We start from the raw sequence: 12468 nt of genomic DNA on the forward strand, positions 1-12468 counted from the left end.
ATAATCAATTAATAACGTGCTTTCATATATTTAAAAAAAAATTATAATTTATATTCCGATATTTGTCAGACAGAATTTTAAAAATTGCAGGGTAATCATATCTTTATTAATCACTTTGTATCCTGGCACTTTTCTGCGCGCCTCACCCAAGCTTCGGCAGGAAGTCGAACGCGCCGTTAAAATAAAACGCGTCCCGTGGTATCGGGCGTGCAAATATTTCTGCCGTCAACGAGAGGCAACGAGATATTCGTTTCGAACAAAGCGAAGATGGGTCGGGGGAGAATCGGCGGAGAGCGCCCCGATCGCTTATATTTCACGATCGCCGGTCGAAAAAGGAGAAGCGTGATCCGCCGCGCGCACCTGCCGTGTTGCGGCACCGTAAGAAGGCTTCTCTCTCCCTTGCCGAAGAAAATACGGAGCGGGAACGCGCGCTGGATGCAGCCGAAACTTCTTATTCGCCCGAGTCTCTGCGAGTCTCCGAGGAGAGAGCCCGGCCGAGCCGTTGCGGCATGTAAATGCGCGACGCGGACTCGGAGAAGGTGATATTTCGAGGTCCGCCGACGTTCGGGCCCCGGGGACCGACGGCCATTGTATCCGCGTACGCTCGCGCTCGCGCGCCCCTGCTCATTAAATATTAACGAGAGTCTCAATTTCTTCATTTCGTTGATGAGTCGCCGCGCGCCATCCGAGAGAACCCGCATATAGATTGAAAATTAACTTATATGAGCGCCGACAAAATATATACGGCATGCGGTGCACTTATACGACTCAAGAGGCCTACAATTTACACGAGGGCTCGCTATGTTGGTATAACCCCTAAGTAGAACCCACGTTCCCCCTCGGCGTCCCTCTTCCTCGTCTTCGACTTCGTCTTCTTTCTCTTCTGCTTCTTCTTCTTCGTTGTCGTCGTTGTCTTCTTCTTCTTCTTCTTCTTCTTCTTCTTCTTGTTCTTCTTCTCCTCCTCCTTCTCTTTCTTCTTCTTCCTTGAAGTCGTCGCGTCTTCCTTTCGGCTTATCCGCTTCTGACTCGAACGTGAAATCCTTAAATACCTAATTTGATGCTAATTACAACTTGCACTTGCGCCTCGCGAGAAACCGGCAAACGTATTCGCGTGTGGTGAGAGGGTTTAATTGCGTGCTCGGGATGCCGGTGCATGATGGATGATAAAACGTGTCGTCGGTGAGGTATCAGGTCAAACCTTTTTAACTTCCAACTTGGTAGTATTTGTACCTACTTCAGGAGTCTCTGATTTTTACGGCAAACCTCCTTGAAATCTTACAAAATACTCAATGATAAAAAAATACACTTTGACGATACGCTCTTACATGACTGAAAGCTGACCCCGATTCGCAGGTTCTGACTTCTGTAATTTTCAGCATAAAATCTATAATTCGCAAAAAGTTTATATTATAATAATTAAAAAATTTATTATAGGTGCAGAGTTTACGTGTAATACTAATAAGAACTTACCTTTTTTTGTTACAGTTTATATCTCGAACGGAGAAGGTGCAGCAAATTAGACAAGAGAGCAGGTTTCGTCTGAGTCAAGATGTAAGTAACTATTTATTATGCGATAATAGTTGCACTCGAATGTAGCACATTAATTCGTCTATAGAATTGGAAATAATTGCTTCGCTCTTTAACATGTACGCTTAATGATCGCTATGCTACACATACCTAACGTGCGATCTATCGATTTTCCCTGCCGAGCATTACGTGACAAGATACGTCGTAAAAGATACCCATAAAGTACTCGAGTTCGTTTTATTTAAAGGCCGAAGTAAAGAAGGAAATAAACGTAGCGCTCTACAAATATATTTCGAAACGTTATCAGCTTTTGTAAAATTATATGGACACCGCAAATCAATTTCTTATTAAATTAATGTTCAGATGTTGACTATATAATTAAACTGCCACGCTAATGCTCTCAAGCTTTCGTAAAAATTAAAAAAAAAATTTTTTTTAATAAAAAAAAACTTGTCACCTAGTCTCTCAAGTATAGCTTTGAATTAAATGTTTAAAATACAGATGAGAAAATAATTAGGTAAATAACCGATAATCGAATAAAAAAAAAAAAAAATAATTTAATTAATTTACACGGATTTCACAGAAAAAAATTCGTCGATGATTAATTTAAATAACTCTTCCATATTTCAAATTTCACAAAGTACAGTTTTTTTTTCTTTTTTTTTCTTTTTTTTATAAACCCTATTGTACGTAATAACGTATAAACCCGAAAGTTCAACTTAATTAAAACTTCGTGGTAATCTAATCTTTACGCAGTCACATGGGTGGGATTACGTCAAACTTGCGTCAATGCACGTGTTACGTGTGTGCCTCCGTACTGCTCGAATTCAAAGATGACGATTTGGAGAGGGAAACGTGAATACAAGAACGCATAATATGAAAGGCTTGATCAAGGCAAAATCTCTCGTCCTCGGAATGGCACGCGATATTCGGACCGCGGTTTGCAAAAATATATTATGCCCTTTGAATTCCAGCAGCTCGTTAAAAAATGTCTCTTCCTTAGCTAAGTCTTTTGGCACGAGCAGAGGAACGCCGTTTTTTATTTTTTTATTTTTTTTTTCTTCTTCTTTCTTCTTTTTGTTTGTTAAGAAAAACTTTCGTACGTTTACGACGCTAATATAAAATTCGTAGACGCTCGCCTAAATTTTTATCAAGCTCCGCATAATTCTGTTTACTGGATTCAATTCCTTCTTGCGATATTTTTAACAATAAATTCGCAAGATTATATTTTCTTTATTATTTAATATTTATTATACTGCCGATTCTCGGAGATTCTCATTATTTGATTACAGATTTAATGAGCATTTAACGAATTAACTTTGATCAATTAGTGATAGCGCGTAGTCGATAAAAGTTAGTCGCGCGCAAAGTCTCGTATAAAATCAATGAGGACAAATTAAATAATTTCCCTACGTGATTGCACATGTAATGTACGTGTTCGTCCGCATGGGCGAGTCTTCGTTTAATTTAGTGGCCCTTACGACATCGTATAGGGTGTTCTGAGTCGCATAAAAGGTTTAACTACAAAGCTCCGCTGCATTTTATAAAGCATACAATTTCAACAGTGTTTAAAACATTCGTCAAGTAAATTTATCAAAACTTGCAAAGATTTTTCAATCTTCTCTCTCTTACGAAAAAAAATAATTCTATAATATCTTGCAATTATTTAACATTAAAAGATTCAGGCATTTTTATTAAATTCTTGAATTTTTTATATCTTTTTTATTTTTTAATTTTTTTACTTTATTGAGACACTCTTTTTAAGTATTTCAAACGCATTTTTGCTACGGTATTTGGTATAAGTTTCTGGAACACCCCATATGTCGAAGAGTGACCGAAATTTCGCCGTCAATTATCGATGTAATCGCTAATGAAACACCCTTTTTGCATATGTACCTAGATTACGTTATTACTATTCTCGTCAACTAGTAATCTTTGGTAATTCGGATGTGCATGGAACTATGATTATTATCACTGATTATTTAACCATAATCGTCCTTAAAGTTACTCGCTAGATTCTAACTGACTAGACTGGCTTCGGGAACGTCTTCCGACGACTCACATCCTTTGTCGAATTCGATAATTCGTTCTTATTAGGTGGAAGGCCAGGCATTCAATCTCAATCTCGACCGATCTCGCGCCAAAGTCTGTTTTTCCGCGCCAGATCGAGCTACACCGGTTTCCATTTATTCATTTAAATGAACGTTCTCGTTACTAGCACAAGGATCACACTCTAAACTTCGGAAAGTAGAACCAGGCTGCCACGATATGTTAGCGGTGTCGAAGTTCGTCAGAAAGATCTCTCGCTGAAACCGCGACAAACGTATGTCATCGACTCGCCGAGTCTTTCCCCGATTCGCAAGGAAGCGCGATAATCTTTCATCCAAGATGGCTGGAGAGGCTACTGTAAGCGTCTTCTTCCATCTCAAGCCGTCGTCAGTATAGGTCGGAGAAGGAGACCTGAGAGGAGACGCCTGAGTGCAGATGATGAAGGGCGTGTAATTCCTCCATCGAGGTCGAGGGCATGCTGTTGCTGTCGCCAAGGATGCTGGCGGCGGGACCGACATTCGGAGAATTTCCGGTGCTCGAAGACACCGCCGTCCCGGAACAGCCGACATTGCTACCGGCATTACCGCCGTCCTGCCGCATTAGGTTCCGTCGCCATTTCGCGCGCGCGTTTTGGAACCACACCTGAGCAGACGCGAGATCAAAAGATCACACATAATTTCAATTTCTTTTTTTTTTCTTTTTTTTAAGCAACTCTAATTGCAATTAAAATTAAGCATTTATTTAAAAATTGGAAATAGGAAAAATTAAACAACGTATAAAGAATTAGATTTGTCGCAAGATTAGAGAGGCAGAAGTAGGTAATCATTGATTGACATTAATTAGCTATCGAAACGGAAAACTTCGTACCTGCAGCACTCGTTTCGACAGGCCGGTCTTTTGCGCAAGCTGCTTGAGGTCCTTCGCGTCCGGATTCTGATTTATCGCGAAGTAGTTTTTCATCGTGCGCAATTGGTGATGCTTGAAGCTAGTACGCATACGCTTCGTCCGCTGATTCTGATGCACGGGTCCTGGGGAGCCGACGGATGCGTCGTACGCAGCCAGCGACTCCATCGACGAAGACAGCTCCGTAGGATGCAACAGTTCTGCAACGGCGACGTCCGCTAGAAAGTTTCTCTTTTCTTTCGCATTTTAGTTTCGCGTCCAACATCGCAGACGTACGATTGAGAAGAAAAATGACGCTTGAAGGCTTATTAACAATCTCCCTTTTAATTGATAAATTATTAAAGATCGCGAGCTCCAGAATGAAAAGAAAATAAAATAAAATAAAAACGTGAAGCTTATAAAATTAGGACAAAGATCGAATGAGAAAATTGTAAAAGATCGCGAAGCTCTGAAGCAAAAAAAGAATCTTAACATTTTTATATACGTTGAATATATTTACTTCAATTAGTAAGATATTTTCTTCTCGTTCAAGAATTATGAAAACTCAGGTAATCTTTCTGCCGACCTAATATCTTAATTTAGCGTTTCTTAATTATTTATAATTTCTTTTTCATTCGTGTATTATTCGTCTGCCGATCGAACGGCGGTAATTCTTATTGCTGGGCGGATTTTCGCTCCGAGAGAACTCGACCCCTTTCGGCCGACCCCTGCTGTTTCCTTTCCGATACTCGCGAACGTAACTGTGCTTTTCGAGTCGTCTCCAGGAAAAAAGGACGAAATCCGTGTCGTTCACCTCGACGAAGAAAACGAATTCCGCGGGCGTCGTGGTACCATTCGCGAAAACGGTTTTTCTCCCGTTTCCTCTCCTCTTTCTCGGTTCTTTCTCCTTCTCTTCCTCTCGTTGGCAAACCGGCGGATCGCCATACGTTGGGAATGGAAGTTCGGAACAATAAACAGTAATGGCGCATACGTGCTCGGGGATTTACTTCTGGGATCCCCCCGCCCCCTTGGCCCTCCCTTCGCCCCGCGTGTCCGCTTCGTCGACTGGAACCCGTTCTTCTCCCGATTGAATTCAATGGTTACCCTCGTCGTCTTATTTATTGGATGCGTTCCTTCGCTTCGCCGGCGCGCAACAACTGCAACTGCACACACAACTGCAGGCTCGTCCTCTTTCCGGCGGCTCTCTCTTCTCCTCTCCCCCTTTCCGCGCTTCTTTATTTTCGTCCGTCATAATTCAGTTAAATTCGTGCGGAGTGGCATGACAGCTAATTGATCAATTAAGACTCTGCCTTCACATAGCTAAAGATCTCGTTCGAAAAACGCCGCAAGCCTCTTCCGTGTTCTTAGAAGGACCTAATTTTAATTCGACTCGTTTTTTCCGCAAGAAGAATAATATCGCTCTAAAAAGTTCTATTGTTGGTACTAAGAATTTAAGTATACACGTTTTATTTCTCTCTTTTTTTTTTATTTTTTTTTTTTTAATTTTTAAATCGCCGGATAGACGTGCTTTCGGTTCCGGCGTGACTTTATACGCGAATCGAAGCGAAATTAGGACTTTCCCAGCGCGCTTCTCGACTCCGGCGGGGCCTTTCTGTCTCCGCAGAAAGAGGAACGGCTCCGGGTACCGGCGGACAGTGACAGATAGGTATCGGCACCGGGAGATGCATCGATTGGCCGATCTGCCCGGAAAAGAATGCTGCTGTGGCCAATGCGTGGCCACTGCCAGCAGAATGGCCGGTCGGAGCGCTATAATGCCGCCTGCACGGGTTTCTTGCCGCGTCGCCGACATCGGCATCTTTCTCTCGTTCCCTCGCCGGCTCACCGGTCCTCTCGGTGATTTTGGCTTCTAACTCGCCTTGACAAATTGTAATCTCATTCTTAAACCGCCAAATCTCCCTCTCCTCCTCCTCCTGTAATCCTTCCGCCAAGTCGCTCTAGAAGGAAGAACTTCCCATGGCTCGCATGTGTCCTTCTCTCCCAAAAAATGTCAATGTCTTCTTAATTTCAAGATAAACAGAGCACTTTTGTCATATACCATCTTCGGGAATTAATAATTGCAGTACGTTATACGTTCGACAATTAGCGTATGTTCTTGATGTTTAGATCGAGCTAAATCTATCAAATTATTCACCAAAGAGTGTATATATTTTTTTTTTATCTTTAGTACATAATTCTTATATAAATTAGAGTTTAAAGAAACAGGGAGCTGCGAATAATCAGAAGGCCCGCGGCGATTTTAATTTTCCGCGATTTCGTACGTCATTCGCTTCGGTGTCAGGCATTACCTGTGACATGTCTGGCAGCTCAAAAATAGGCGGATTAACGTTTTCTTGTGTCTGTACTATTACCGGGAGAGTGCCTCTGTGATCCGCCGTCGGTCGCTCGGCGTCTACGCCGTGGAATCGTTCCCGTCGTCGGCGTGTCCCTTTCGCAAAAACTGTCCCAATTATATATAAAGACAATAAAACACCGCGAGAGGGATTTCTCTCTCCCAGGCCGGCCTGTTCCCACCCGTGGCCGCGCACGCAGGACTTCATGGACGATTTTATGGCTGTTGGTCGTAAATTCCGGCCGGTAGTCCGGGGAGAGTGATCCTTGCTCTCGTCGATTATAAAATAACTGGGAATCACGCGCGGCACCGGTCGGTTGCCATCTTGACTCGCGCCCGGAGCAGAAACGCTCGTAAAGTCTGGCGGAAATCGTATCGAAACGCGACGTAAATCCGGCCCGGCAAATGACACAAGTAGAATTTTATTTTATTTTATTTTTTTATTTTTTTAATTTTTTTTTTCTCTCTTATTTTTCACGAGTGCGAAGTACCACGAGCTTCCGGTTTTCGTTTCATTGATGTCGTAACGATGACGATTAACTTCGCGATTTACGTGTTTAATCTCGCGATATTACGGCTGGGATTTGCGGAACGTCAGCTATAATTTTCGCTCGTCAACGATTTTGATCGTCGCCGTAACTCCGCAATATCATCTGTTAATTCTCGAGGGCATGGAATTATTAAAGATAAAGATTATAATCGAATTCGAGCGCCACGAGATCGCGACGGGCCTTTCTTATCGAGAACGCGCGCGTTAAATCATCGGGCAATTAGACATCTGCGTGGCGTGCGCGCGATTTTCGTCAAAGAATCCCCGCTCGCCGATGTCGAATGCTCCAGTTAACGAGGCGAGTAATCGCGCGTACGAAATGAAATAACATCTGCGATTCTCGCGGGCCCGGGCAAATGTTTGCACGAAGGAACGCCCCATTATACTCGCTGCTCGGTAAATAATGCAACTCCGTCGATTAACTCGTTTGCCGTGGCGTAGAATAAAGAAAAGACACAAGAGTAAAGAGAGCGAATGCAAGATGGACGTAGAAAGAAAGAAAAAAAAGAAAGAAAGAGAGAGATAAAAGAGGCGAGAGAGCATCTGGTAAATTTAACAAACAAATGCCAAGCTGGAGAGTCTGAAAAGGGTGGAAACTCTAAGGGGCAGAAAGGGCTGAACGAGAACTGAGAGAAGATCGTTGACGAGATCGATACAAGATTGCGGAACATACATTGGCTTGACTCACCGAGCGCTCCGGCGGCCAGCCTCATCGTGACGGGAAGCTCGGAGCCGGTGACCTCCGACAGCTTCCGCTTCCGCGGCCGACCCTTCTGCACCGCGCCGGAAGTCGCGATCGGGCTCTGCTCGTAGTAGGCCGGAAGCGGCGACACCCCCGGCGAGCCGATGTCCTCGATGCTGCCGGCAGCACCCCCGTAGTCGCCGGCGCAGCACAGCAACTCGTAGTGTGGTCTTGGGAGCGACGTGCTCGTCAGTCGTCAACCTCTCTGTCAAGTAGTCGATAGACGACCTGACCTCCGCGTTATGCGTCGAGTTCGATGTACGAGTTCGACTCGGCGATACCGCGCCGGTTGCCGCGCGAAGGTTGATTCGCAAGCGGCTTTTCGAGCGGCGGAGGATCGTTATTAGTCGAGAGATAAGATTGTTAACTCGGCGAATTGTTGCGCGTTGTTCGAATCGGAGGCGCCTGGTTTTCATTCCCCGGTGAAATATCTCGTTAACTAGGAAATCTATTCAATTCCGATTATTGTACAACTCTACAGTGCGTACAATCGCAAGCGGTTTCATTTCGCAAACGTACGGAGAAAGCCCGCAAGCCTCTTCTGAAATCTTGACATTTATATAAGTCTCATCTTCACGTCTCGCGGGATCCGTCGTCGCGACCGTTTTCCCGGAACCCGAGACCGAATCCCTCCGTTCTAATGACCGTCATTAGCACTCAACAACCGTCATTAGCGCGGTGGGGTGAGAGGTAAGGGGGAGAACGAATCGGTGCGACAAAGCGCTTCGTGCTCCTGTCAACCTCGTCATCGAACTCGTTGATAACAAGGAGAGACGGCCTTTGAAGGATAGTAATGATCAGACACTCCTGTTTCTCACCTACAATACACCAGTCCGTCCCGCTGGCCGAAATGGTCGCCTTTGTTCAGCGGGGTGCCACACGAGGCGCAAGTAAAGCACGCTACATGATATACCAAGTCGCGCGCTCGCATCACCAGCTCCGAGGCGGAAATGCCGGCGCGGCATCGAGAACACCGGGATACCGCGAATAATCTGCAATTAAAAAGTTACGAAGTTACTCCACGCTACGGATTTTTCAACACCACGTTTGAGCGACGTCGCTGAGTTTTATAAATATCTCTAGCCGACAGAAAAAAACTTTCACAAAAGACATCGACTTTTCGAACGTAATTTAAACCCTTTAAATATTTTATTACGTACAAACATCTGAGGAAATATCTATTTATTATTTTTCTGTGTCCATATTTATATTTTATATTAAATTAAAAAAAAAAAAAAAGAGAAAAAGTAAAAGATAGAAATCCGACGGTGTATTATATGCTGCGTAAATTCTGCGCTTCTGGACGTTCGTAAATGCGAACTCCCGTTTGAGGTGAGTTCCGTAAGGGATCGAAGCGCAGACCGTTCGCGTTCGCGTAGACGGAAACAAAGGGCTCGCGTTGTTGCATATTGCATGGAGGACGGCTGTTGAATTCCTCCCTTGCTCGCTCTAACGAACTCGCCTCTCAGCCTTTCATTCCACCCTCGGCCGAGAACGTCGGACGTCAGCGCGTAAGCGTGCTATTTCACATAATAAAGAATATTTATTTCTCTTTTTGCGCTTGATTTGCATTTCAATTTTTCGCTTGCTGGCATGTTAGATCCTTTCGAGGCGAACCTTTAAAACGCCAAGTTTTCGAAATTTAAACCATTAACATTTTCTAATATAATAATAACTTAATTATTTTTTTTTTCTTTTTAATGTTTTCTTTAATTCTTTGAAACTACTTTCTTTCTATTTCTTCTTATGACTCCTCGCATTCTTTATCGGCGAGCATATAGCCGCGCCGAGTGTGGAATTCAAGGCCCAATTCCTGAATAACGACTAGAGGGTGTATTTGGAAACGGCTATTAGCTAACATTTTGTGTGGTCTAAAAGAGGAGGCGCTTTGATAAAAGACTACAAGATAGAACGGCTTCTCTTATGTAAATTCACCGCTGGTCTAATAAATATCGAGACGAGAGACCACATATTAATGAATCTCGCATCAATTCCACTCGAGCAATTCGTCTTCGAGCATCCTAGCATGAAGTCAAACTTTCTTTTTCAAGAAAGCTGCTAAAATAAAAAAAATTTCGGTGCGCAGCGAGGGAGTGAATTTTGCTTGCAAGCTCTCGCTTTTCTTTCTTCGGGAGGGCTATTGTACCTTCGTACCTTCGTGGTCTAACTAACCTGTAGTAATCCTCCTTGCAGTAAATGTTACCGTCTCTTGCGAAGCAGGTGAGCTCGGCGGCCAGGGGGACCCGACAGTGACAGCAGCGCAGGCAGCCGCAGTGCCATGCGCGATCGGCCGCCCTTAGATACCAGCGCTCGGCGATCTCCCTTCCGCAGCCACCGCAGCCGAGAACACCCTCGGTGATACCACCGCCGCCGACACCCCCGCCGCCTCCGCCGCCGGTGCCTTCGTTCGCGCCGACCTGCCGACCATTCGCCCCGCCGCCCCCGTCGCCCGGCGGGGGTGTGGTGCTACCGCAACCGACTTCCTTCAGCATCTCGAACCGCTACGACGCATGCCGCGGCATTCTGCAAACGTTTATTGCTAGTCCTCGTCACGCACCGCCGACTTTACTCGAACGAGGCGCGTATTCTCTGATTAACGACGGGAACGATCACGCGTTTGCGTTACATTGTTCGCAGACGCCGCGATGCGGCTTCGCGATGGAAAATCGCCGACCTTGACACGGGACTATGCACGGTACTCGCAACCCTCCGCGCGTCGATTCCCTTTGATTAACCGCAGTCTTTCTCGGGATGCTGTTATAAAATAGGAGAATAGCTTCGCGCCGTTATAAACTTCCGTTCTATAAATGGAAGGGTGACGAAGGCGGAGATTAATGAATGAAAACAATTCGTGGTCGGCGATAATGAAATCCGTTAACGGACGACTCTCGCTTTCGAAACGCGCAACGAATTTCGCACAATAAACCGTCGGTGGATCGTCACGGCGCTCTTTAAATCTTCACGCATACGGAAATCTATTTCTACGTGACTTTTAAAAACCGATTGAAGAATTCTTGATTTTCTTTTTTTTTTTTTCAGTGAATCAGATTTAGACTTCAACAAAGTGAATTTAAATCGAAGTATACATTCACGCGTTTGCATCAATACATTATTTCGTCACTTCTATTCAACGTCGAGTACCGGAAGTGTCTCAAGCATTGCCCGCGCGTAACGCATTGTCGATCGTAACGATACGACTTTTCGATGTTAATTAATTCATCGTTGAAAACGGCATTGTTTGAGGTGAAAAGCGAAGTGCTCGCCATCCCCGTGGATTTGCATTGCGGCGGCATTATGTCTGCAATAGCACGTGGATTCGATATTATCGCATGCTATATTTCCATAAAATCGATTCGCTTGATCCCCCGATAACAGAATTTCTATAGCGAGAAACACGCGTGTAGTTACATCAGTATTTTGTACCAAAGTGTCTTCTACAGATTGCAGCGGCTGCATGAAGAATCGCGTTTACTTGAATTTAATAACGCTTAAAATTCTCATACAAGCCTATTAATTAAAATAATAAAGTATAATAAATTACGTTTTAATAATTAAATATTTAAATACACAAATTGTGACACCACATTTAATAAAGACTTTAGTTCTTAAAATAAAGAAGCTCTAGATTTTAATTTTAAACAAAATAAAATATTTTATTTAATTAAAAGGGAGGATAAAATTTCTGAATAAATTTTAATGATTGTTAAACATGTCTCCGTCGTTCTGCTCACCTGCGATCGATTAAACTGCTGGAACGCGACGGCGAATACTACTGTCGGCCGTTCCTCACTTCTCTCCTCTCGCCAGCGACGTTGCCCCCGCGGCCAAAATTATTTCCGCTCGGTTATTTTCATCTAAGTCGCGGTCATCTTGGATCTAGCGACTTTTCCAGGGTTCGGTTCGGTCGCGGCGCGGCTCCAGCCCCGGATATTCCGGCGCTCCGACGATCCCGGCTGCCTCGTACCGACCAGGCGGTCGTTGCGGTCATCAATCATGCTCTGGACAAGCGAAAAGCCACAGAGAAAGATAATTTCTCCGCGTGACATCGGTTCTACGATAATAGAATCTCCGCGACGGTAGAAGCGCAAAATTGTATCTGTTCTAAAGCGTCGCTCGTAAATTATTTGAAATAAGAGACTTAACGCGCTTACACCGATCTTTAGAGACGATCAGAGAAAAGTGTCGTCTCTGAGTTTGACCATTCGATCATTTAAATCTTATCAGCAGATCGATTTAATGCTAATTCGTGGTAAAAAACTTTTTACTCAGACTCTCAACTTCGGTCTCATTTATTTTCAAGTTGAACATTATTAGATATTTATTTTTAGAATATTAATTTTTAATAAAATGTATATATTAAACTGTGAC

At 44.0% G+C, this 12468-nt stretch overlaps 1 protein-coding gene across 1 annotated transcript; it reads right to left on the bottom strand.

Moving 5' to 3' along the window:
• Positions 1 to 1726: 1726 nt before the first annotated feature.
• On the bottom strand, positions 1727 to 11439 carry LOC139111409 (LIM/homeobox protein Lhx9). The gene is made up of 5 exons (XM_070671668.1): positions 10273 to 11439; positions 8919 to 9092; positions 8047 to 8270; positions 4444 to 4679; positions 1727 to 4218 (listed from the first exon to the last, which is right to left on the bottom strand). The coding sequence occupies exons 1-5, from the start codon at positions 10590 to 10592 to the stop codon at positions 3964 to 3966; spliced, it is 1209 nt and encodes a 402-aa protein (XP_070527769.1). The 5' UTR covers positions 10593 to 11439; the 3' UTR covers positions 1727 to 3963.
• Between the last annotated feature and the right edge of the window lie 1029 nt (positions 11440 to 12468).

The sequence above is a fragment of the Cardiocondyla obscurior genome, linkage group LG24 (assembly GCF_019399895.1).
Source record: "Cardiocondyla obscurior isolate alpha-2009 linkage group LG24, Cobs3.1, whole genome shotgun sequence".
NCBI lineage: Eukaryota > Metazoa > Arthropoda > Insecta > Hymenoptera > Formicidae > Cardiocondyla > Cardiocondyla obscurior.